The 10,550-nt window shown below is 35.9% G+C and overlaps 1 protein-coding gene across 2 annotated transcripts in view; it reads right to left on the reverse strand.

Annotated features, from left to right (window-relative positions):
* Positions 1 to 1,681: 1,681 nt before the first annotated feature.
* The window catches only part of LOC123772392 (opioid-binding protein/cell adhesion molecule), a 21,295-nt gene continuing 12,426 nt past the window's right edge, over positions 1,682 to 10,550 (reverse strand). For both annotated transcript variants that reach the window (XM_045765496.2, XM_045765497.2), the window contains exon 5: positions 1,682 to 2,145. In XM_045765496.2, the coding sequence (XP_045621452.2) occupies positions 2,006 to 2,145 (140 nt within the window). In that variant the 3' untranslated portion in view covers positions 1,682 to 2,005. The remainder of the gene's footprint in view (positions 2,146 to 10,550) is intronic.

The raw sequence follows: 10,550 nt of genomic DNA on the forward strand, positions 1-10,550 counted from the left end.
GAAATGAACTAGACTTCAGGAGACTAATTGACTGAAGATGTTGACGATCCTTCAAATTAATTAGTAATGTCCGCTTTAGGTAGTTTATCGCTGCATTAAGGAATAAACGCTCCATATTAAATTTGAGGTGTAGAAATTTGTTGAGAGGAAGAACGAAAGCCACGTTTAATTTAGATCTTTAACATTAAACAAGCTGTAGAATTAAGCCTCATTTCAGTACATTTAGTAAATGTACAACATGTAGCCTTAATTATATTGCTAATTAAAACAAGTTTAGTGCTAATTAGAATATGTTTATTTTCAGGATTTTTCCAAGTTGAATTTGTGGTTTTCACCGAAGGTGAAGACAAACTGGAAATCAGTGTTAGTACAATTTTTTTAATTCTCGTTAATTATAATAAACAGTTTTTTCTGAAATTCCTCGTCAGGACGACTTATGTATTAAATAAGCTGACATCTAGAGCAGCGTCTTTTTTCCTTTGGTCTTCGACTTGAAGAAGCTAGACATGGAGATACTAGAAACATCTCAGGTGTCAGACAGAGATAGAGGACTGACAGACACATTCATTGACATGCTTATAACAGTTCTTGCTTTAAAGTTAATCAACACAAAAATCGCAAACTAACTATATAAAGAGAATACATTTACAGAGAGTGGTTAAATTTTAGCTGTAAATTGCGCTGTGTAATATCTGTATTGCTGTCGAGTAATTTAGAAATGTTTTAAAATCCTCTGTTTAAGTAGAGAAAGATGCTTTGTTATGCTACCGGAAATTGTGAAGTTTTTTCACGTTGAGATGAATTGTGATGATTTCATAACAAAGAAATATTTGTTATTCGCATGTATAGAAGGAAGAATTGACATTTGATGAATCTATGCTTTGTCATGACAAATATGGGAAAGGATGGAGTTTCAAGAATGACTTGCAAAGGGTGCATGAAAAATTGAGTACCGCATGATATAAAAAATAAATGTATATTTTTAGATTTTTCTTGATATATCTGTCATTAATATGCAAGATGGTAACTTACACGACCCTTGAAGTTGTTCACACGAAACACAGTCCACCTCGACGGTGTCACTGTAACTGTGTGATCATGTAGTCTTATTGTTTGAGTCTGCTGTTCAACTTCTTGTGTGATCCCTCTAGCATTACAGGTAATCATGGTGTCATCCATTCATCACCTCACCGTATGAAATCTTTCAACCACCGGCCCACACTGTAACTCCATGATGATGGTATCTTAAACGATATATCACGGAACACAAATACACCTATTAAACGCTGTATACTCAAAGTTATGCAATATACGGACACCGTGCAATGGTACCGTGCTCCCCACCTCAAGAACTTTATTCCTCAGTATTGGTCTGTATTTAAACCTCGTCAGCAACTCTAAGACATTATTTTTTTTTGTACTTTCCAACAAATTTTCTTGATAAAATACATTGAATGTTATTTTTCATCAATTGATAATCCATTTAAGCTGCTGAAGTGATTATTTCACTGTATATATATATATATATATATATATATATATATATATATATATATATATATATATATATATATATATATATATATATATATAATATAATATTATATATATATATATATATATATATATATATATATATATATATATATATATATATATATATATATATATAATATGAGTGTTTTCGATTGCTCCTCAATAATTGTTGAAAGGGTGACATACTTGAGACGAGGTATTTTTCCCGTCCCTTCCAAAACACTGGAGAATTTACCTCTCAAAAATGAAAAGGTGAAAGTTATTTGATAGAGGCTGAGCATGTGTATATCCATTTTGTGAGCTTAACTGTCGACTGTTACCAGCGACAATTGCATGAGAACATGCTTGTGGCATGCTAAATCGAAAAATTATTTGCTAAATTGATATATATAGTGTATATATATATATATATTAATATGTAGTTATATACATATATGCATATTCATGAAAAAACTGGGCGACCAAATGATCATCTAACAGGAAGAAAGTGGGTGAGTAAGGTGATGCAGGAGATGAAGAAGGCTTGAAACACCATTCTCACAGCACTGGAGGTCTCTTGGGTTTCTGCTGTGTGTCCCCGGCGCTGGACGGCCGCCACAGTGTCCCCTGCTGTGGAAGACATCAGTGGAAGTTAGTGTCTGATAACCTAGCTGCTTGCATAGTTGATGTTGTCGTGATACTGCTGTGTTGACGTGTTCGTGATACTGATGTGTTGACAAGTTTTAATTGATGTGTTTGTCATATTGCTGTGTTGACATGGTTTTAGTTGGTGTTATATGACTGTGTTGACAGGATTTGAGTTGATGTGTTTGTAATATTGCGATTGTTTTTGTTTTTGTTGAGGTGATGAGTTCATTGTATTGCTATGCTGGCTGCTCTTATTGTTCCTCTCATCATTCTAGTGCTATATATTGGTTGTTATTTTTTGAGTTTATATGCAATTGTGTACTGCTGGGTAAACTGATTTTTTGAGTTGTGTTTATTGTATTGCAGTGATGGGTGGATTTTCATGAGAGGTACATTGTATTGTTACGTTCACTATAATGTTTTGGCTCAAGTAGTCATTATATGGCAATGTTTAAAGTCATATTTGACGTATTTGTGTTATGTTGTGTCCCTCATGTCTCACCATCAGTGTCTCAGTTTGAATGGCTGTGAACGATGGGACCTGCAAAATGTTGACGTTGGCCAGCCGAATTGTGTTTGCTGGAAATTGTCAAAACTTATCATTAGGGGGTCCATCTTGGCACCCATTACAACTTTGCTACCTGGCCTGGCACCAGTCCACACCAACATTTGTAGAAATAATTTACGAACGAATAACACAGTTTCTCACATTTTCACGAACGAATAACACACTTTCCCACATTTCACGAACGAATAAATTACGAAATAATTTACGAATGAATAACACACATTTAAACAACACACTTTTATCTTTAGGAAACCACCTATCCAGTTTATAGCCCTCTTTTTTCCCTCATGCACAAATGCCTTTACCATTGGTAACTGATTCTTATCCTTTTATAGAGATGTTGACATGATTGAAACACGAATTAAGAGTGATGAGGATTAGAGTTCAAAAGATCTGAAAGACATGTTAAAACATGGAACTGGAGGAACAGGTAAACATCTAGCTGGATCCCTGATATTGTTACGACAATGCAATCACAGAGAGGATTTGTTGACAAACAATATCAATCAGTGTGATAAGCAAATTAGAGCCTGGGAAACCTTTGAATTTGTTGGTGTAATGTTCTGTATTATAGTTGTATATGATGTATAATGTAATAAAAAAGGTGTAAACATTTGTTCTATATTAGAGGGAAGAGGGAGGGGGGGGGGGGTATCCGTCATTGCCCGGGTCTCTGTGTGCCTCCCATCTGCCCATCTACATATCACTCCATACATAGTTGATGTTATCGTGATATCTATCTACTTATCTATCTACCTACACATCATTCAACTTAAGTATTCATCCATCCATCCATCTCTTTCCCCATGGGTAAGAATGCAGGATATATATATATAAAAATAAATATATATGTGTATATATATATATATATATATATATATATATATATATATATATATATATATATATATATATATATATATATATATATATTTCTATTAATATATTTATTTATTTATTTCCGTAACAACTGTTACGGAAATAAAGGGATAATCAAGTATTGGATACACTTCGTTTTATAGTTACTCACTAGAAGTGAAATATGGCAACGATGATTCGCCAGTTAATGTTCGCTGTCTGTTGTGCGAATGAGATGTATTCGGTAAATATCTCTCCCACAATATGAGCGAAAGTTCAGCTGTCGACCCGCAACACACACACACCTGGCAACATAAAATTTTCAATACTGACACCGAAATTAATTTTGTGGCGGGAATTTTTTGTATGAAAGGTTGGTGTGATGAACGAAACGTTTTCCGTCATTAGAATGTGTGGTTTAATGTTGGTCTTCGGCCTATGAAGCTCTGAAGGGTAATTAAGACCTCAACACTGCCTGACTGACTAACCAGTAAGTATATACTCTAACTTCCAGCGAGTATACTCTAATTCCCAGCGAATATATACTTTAATTTCGGATATATTTCAGTACTAGCGTGAAGTCTCAGGATCTATATAGCGATTTAAGTGTTATAATGTCCGGAATGTATATATCATTGTTATTTTTGGGGGTTATTTTTGTATACTTTTCCATACACAAATACACTGACGTTCATTCTTTCAGTTTGACCTATTATTATGCTTAATAAAACTAACATTATTATTATTATAGTAATAATAAAACTAATATATTCATTTAAATACTGCACTGCATTGTTTCATATGTGCAATAATATATATTGTGTCAATCCATCCAAATGTATTGTGCATTTTTGAAATTGCAATAGAGAAAGCACATGCATATTCAATGCCTAATCCATAATATAGTGAAACAATCGACAAAAAATGTTGATAACCCCCTCAATATACTGTTGATTTAACAGAATCCAAATATATATATATATATACATTCGTTGTCGATGTGACTGATAAAGAGGATTTTTGTGTAGTAGTATTCCTTAGATAACTTTTAATAATGTCAATATAATAATAACAGGATGGCAGTGTGTGGATTGCTCAGTCAATGCTTTCCTCAATGTCAGAATTATTATCAGATATATTTCTTTCACCTGGGCTCTTGGAGACTCGAACTGTGAACCCCACGATTGTGAGGCCAAAGATCAATCGACCGAGCTACTGAGTGGTCTTAATAGGGATTTTATCAGTTATATCTTATTTGGAAGATATTCTAAAGTTACTAAACAACTATACAGGCTTCGAAACGTTGCCGAGTTCCACATGTGTTGATTAAACAGCATAATGTTAAGTAAAGTAGCGCTTTGTGGTTGGAAAGTTAGTGACAATAGGTCCTTGTGCGTGTATGGGCTTCCACACAGTCAGGGAAACTTGTGTGAATATGTTCCAGAGTTGAATGGATGGAGATCGGTTGGGGGGGAGGCAGGGGATTGAGAATAGAAGGGGAAATGTGAAGGAAAGGGAATAGTGGGGCTTAGGAACAAGGAACTCCTCATTATGGGTCAGAGTTTGGAGGTGTATGATGGTTCTGATTAACTGTTCGAAAGTACCTAAGAGTTCTGTTTTGATTTCCTGTTTACGGAGCTGATTAAGAGTTTTGAGCTCTTCTGAATGAATTATGACCTTGAGCATTTCAGAAGGGGATGAGTGCTTGCGTGCTCACTGACTGAACACGTTCATAGACACACTTGGGTTCCTGGATCACTGCAATTATTGATGCAATCCACAAAAAGGGGTTACAACATTGGTTACATGCAAGGTACAAGGCTAGATATCACAGATTGTCAAGTTCCTCCAGCTCCTCAGATTATATACATACATATATATACATATATATATATATATATATATATATATATATATATATATATATATATATATATATATATATATATATATATATGTCGTACCTAGTAGCCAGAACGCACTTCTCAGCCTACTATGCAAGGCCAAATTTGCCTAATAAGCCAAGTTTTCCTGAATTAATATATTTTCTCAAATTTTTTCATATGAAAAGATAAAGCTACCCATTTCATTATGTATGAGGTCAATTTTTTTTTATTGTAGTTAAAATTAACGTAGATATATGACCGAACCTAACCAACCCTACCTAACCTAACCTAACCTATCTTTATAGGTTAGGTTAGGTTTGGTAGCCAAAAAAGTTAGGTTAGGTTAGGTTAGGTAGGTTAGGTCGTCGAAAAACAATTAATTCATGAAAACTTGGCTTATTAGGCAAATCGGGCCTTGCATAGTAGGCTGAGAAGTGCGTTCTGGCTACTAGGTACGACATATATATATATACTAAAATCTCCACACGTTACTCCATATACAAATATTACAATACTAAAACCTTTACATCCTTAGTTAGAGTAGGCCATAAAAATAGTCTAACGGCTTACAGTAATTTCACATTTAACAAAATAATAGCATTGTTCAAAATGCTGATATTCGGCCGTATTTTCTATCGGGGTCCGAACAACAATTTCATCAGAGAGTTATTCAAGAGTAAGACCCCCTTTGGGAACCGTTCTCTCTCTCTCTCTCTCTCTCTCTCTCTCTCTCTCTCTCTCTCTCTCTCTCTCTCTCTCTCTCTCTCTCTCTCTCTCTCTCTCTCTCTCTCTCTCTCTCACAAGTCAAGCCTGGCACCGGGCCGGGCTTTGGGAGTAGAAGAACTCCCAGAATCCTATCCAGGTACAATCCAAGTGCGGTTACGCTGTAGCTGAAGACACGTCAAGGCTATACAGGTACTCTTGGCGGATGGCACAGTACCTCATACACTAAGATTTCACCTCCATCCCCCAGAGTGCATGAAATTACTCGATCATCATCCAACTCTGCGTACTAGTGCTTCCCTCTCCTGCTTCACCGGTATAAAAACTAACTAATCTGCCTACGTTCTTCTCCTTTAATGTAACTTAGGTCAGGTCCTTTTGCGTGGCTTGATTGCATGGGATGATTTAATTGTCTGTAATGGGTCCAGAAGACTTTTCCATCCAGTCTTTTTCCTGAACTTTAAATTAGCACTGTTAACCCGGTTCAGCGAACCCATCTTCTCTAAGCTCGTATTAGAGCCAAATAGTTTAACCTCACCAATACAGTACCTTACATCATATGCTAATCACTGCATATCTTCAGTCAATTTATACACCCCATTAATTATTCAATAGGAAAGTGAACAAACTGAAAACAAAGTTTTTCATATATATGCATATATATACATACATAAAACTATTAATATATATATATATATATATATATATATATATATATATATATATATATATATATATATATATATATATATATATATATATATATAAGGAAGGGAGTACCACCTCTAGCTGGAAGAAGGGGGACCCATAGCCTCGGAGGAAACCACGCATAACGCATTAGAGGGAATGTTTAGATCCCCTCCAATACAGTTTCTGTGTGCTTTTCTCCTACCACCCGCTTCCTTTTTTATTTTTTGTGCTTTATTATGCATTTGATGGTTACAAGAATATATATATATATATATATATATATATATATATATATATATATATATATATATATATATATATATAATATTATATTATATTGGTAGCAGTCTTTTTTGCAAACATATGTTGAATAGAATATGACCGAAAGGGTAAGATTAATGATGCTAACAGGAATTATTTCAATATTTATGTTTTCCTTCACTGTCTTGGAAAATTTAAAAATTAACTCTCCAAAGTTTGTTTTTGGACTTTGAAAACCAGTGGATGAATAGCATAACATAGGGAATATTAATAGGGTATTATATGTATTTAATAATATAGATAGGGTAGATAGGATGGGTATGAGGGTCCACTAGCTGCCATATACCAAAAAGAGGGGTATGAGGATGATAATGAATTAAATAAAGTAACTTTTCTTCATGTAATCACTTACATCTCTTATTGTAAGCTTAATCCTTTACTGTCGTTTTCCCCCTTATAACTTTTGCAACAGCTTGGGCAGACATTCACCTTTTGCCGCAATATCATTTAAAAAAAAAACTCCTGCTGCTCTGTCCCGACTCTGCTTCTTTATATATTTATCAAAGTAATTTTCTTATTATGTTCACCTCTGTGCACTCTCTACTGACCCATGGGATAATCCCGTTAATTTCCTTGGCTTTACTACAGAGCAGGACGTATTTTTCCCTCAGTCTTTGCATATTTTTGTACAACATATTTCATCTCAATCACTGCCTTTCCCTTTGTCTCTTTTCGTAAGACTTCGTTCATGGTATTATTCATTAGCCTTCGCTTATTTATAGTCTTTTGAAAGCTTAAGTTCGTTTATATTTTTAGTAAAGTATCTATTATTTATTCATTTGTTAATTATCTAAATAAGACCTTATGCACTCGTTTGAAGTCTAAAAAGAAGGTAATTGTACGTTGGTTGTTTGAAGAAGTAACTCGGATATCTTTAGTCTTAATTAAGCAAGAATTTGTTTCTGGTCTTACAAAAGTCTTTCTTCGACTATCAATAGTCTTACGAAAGTCTTTGTTCGTCTATTTTTTTTAACAAGTATTACGATTATATACCGTCTTAACACATATTTCGAACGTTTAGACTCTTAAAGTGTTCGTTTGTCTCTTATCTACCCTGAAGAGCAGCACCAGCCACTCTTCCAACCCCACTCAAGGGTCTGTTCCTCTCCTCCGGTTGGACAATGGAGTCGAGTACAACTGTAGAGTGGTGGCACTAGCTTCATGCATGTCGGTGTTCAATCCCCGATCGTCCAAGTGTTTGGGCACCATTCCTTCCCCCCTCCCACTGTCCCATCCCAAATCCTTATCCTGAGCGCTTCCCAGTGCTATATAGTCGTAATGGCTTGGCGCTTTCTTCTCATAACTTTCTCCTTCCCTCTGTGCAGCTTATTGTGGGTTATTTTGTCTCTGTGCACCTTATTGTGGGTTATCTTGTCTCTGTGCACCTTATTGTGGATTATCCTGTCTCTGTGCAGCTTATTGTGGGTTATCTTGTCTCTGTGCACCTTATTGTGGGTTATCTTGTCTCTGTGCACCTTATTGTGGATTATCCTGTCTCTGTGCACCTTATTGTGGGTTATCCTGTCTCTGTGCACCTTATTGTGGGTTATCCTGTCTCTGTGCACCTTATTGTGTTATCTTTTAAAATATGAACCTTATTGTGGGGTAAATTTTTGGTCGGGTGTTGCTTGTTTGCTCATTTCGTCTTACTGTATCTTAACCCATATATTTTTCTTCGGTGCTTTTTTTTCTGTGTGTGTGTATGTGTGTGTATGTGTGAGCAGAGAATAGGCCCCAATAACTATGCTGTAAAGAAACCAACCAAGCCACACATGTAAATGAAATTGGCAACGTTTCGCTCTATCCTGAACACTAATGCAGTCTACGTGACAACGGTCCAGGACGGTTCGAAACGTCGTTACTTTCATTTACATAGAAGTGTTGGTATATCTGAGTCTGCATCTTTTACAATTTACGTCTATTTAACTTTCTATTTTATTTCATAATGTTGGACAACATATATATTTCATAACTTCACGTGTATATATGTCACCAGATTTATTTACAACATTCAGGCTGAAAAAGACGCAGAATCTTGTGACGGAGGACTAAGGTGCGTAAAAAAACATCTGTTTATAAATAACAGATGCGCAGAAAGCCATTAAAATTGCAGTCAATTTTTATGAAGGACGGAACGTGTTGTTCGATACGGCTCTGGCTTTGGCCCCACACACGCCTTCCCCCTCTCTCCTACTGTTGAGGAAAATTGGATTGATCTATTATTTAGTTCGGACGTGTCCGCGGTTGGACTTCCTCACTGGAGTGACCTACGGAAGAACTCTTTCACTGGACTTAAACTCTCTGTAAATGTTTTTGCTGTTAAATTGGATTTGTGTTTGTCAAGCTTTCACCACAACTTAACACAGTTTAATTCCAGCGACTGTGAATGATAAGCCTGTCTTTAGAGCTTCGCTTTCCCTTGATCTCGGGAGTTTGATGATAAAATGGTCGATGAAACAGTCAGGTCTTGTCTAATATGCGTAGCTGAGTGCGAATTTTCTATTATTTATATTTGGTAATATGATCTCTGAACTACTGATTTATTATGGGGGAATCAACCAGAGATCTTAAACACTCCGACTACCACCTCCCTTCCTCCCTCCAACTACCATCACCCACTAACAGCCTGGTAGTTAACAGAAAGGAAATGAATTACGGAAGAAAGTTGACGAGATGTGCTTAAGAGAAACGTCCTCAGGTTCACTGTCAATACGGTGAAGCTGGGGTCATGACTGTGTCTCATGGTGGTGTTAGTGATAATATGGAACGGAAATCATCATAGAAAAGCCGAGACGTGAAATAAATACACGGTAGTCAATTTCGAATTAGATAAAAAAAGGCAAAACTCCCAACCTTCGATCTCCCATCAACATAATGGTGACCTCAAGTAGTTATTAAGACATTTCAGGTCACCTGGACAGCCACGTGAAACATACAAGCTGATGAGGTCTTTCAGGCGGAACTCTGTATGAATACCGGATGGAGAGCATCTAATTTAAAGCCAGAGGGTCCTCATATAAAGTTGGGACCAGCCTCCGCTTAAAGGTGGATGGTTGGGCTGCGACAAAGTGGCCGGAACCGAGTGAATTAGTGTGGCTAACTGGGCTTCGTATCACTTACTTAATCACACCAAGCCGCTCCTTACATTTAGATACACTACAAGCTACAGCCTATGAAGAAGAGCGAGTTTACATTCATATAGAAATGTGTAGAAACAAGTGCATCAAAGGTGGCATTTTGGCACACATTCTGCATGTGCCAATGTTGCACATTAATGCATTAACATTTTACTGGAAAAATTTCCAACTTGACTAAAATTAGATAAACAAAAATGAATATTA

This window comes from Procambarus clarkii, chromosome 17, assembly GCF_040958095.1.
Source record: "Procambarus clarkii isolate CNS0578487 chromosome 17, FALCON_Pclarkii_2.0, whole genome shotgun sequence".
In the NCBI taxonomy this organism is placed as follows: Eukaryota; Metazoa; Arthropoda; class Malacostraca; order Decapoda; family Cambaridae; genus Procambarus; species Procambarus clarkii.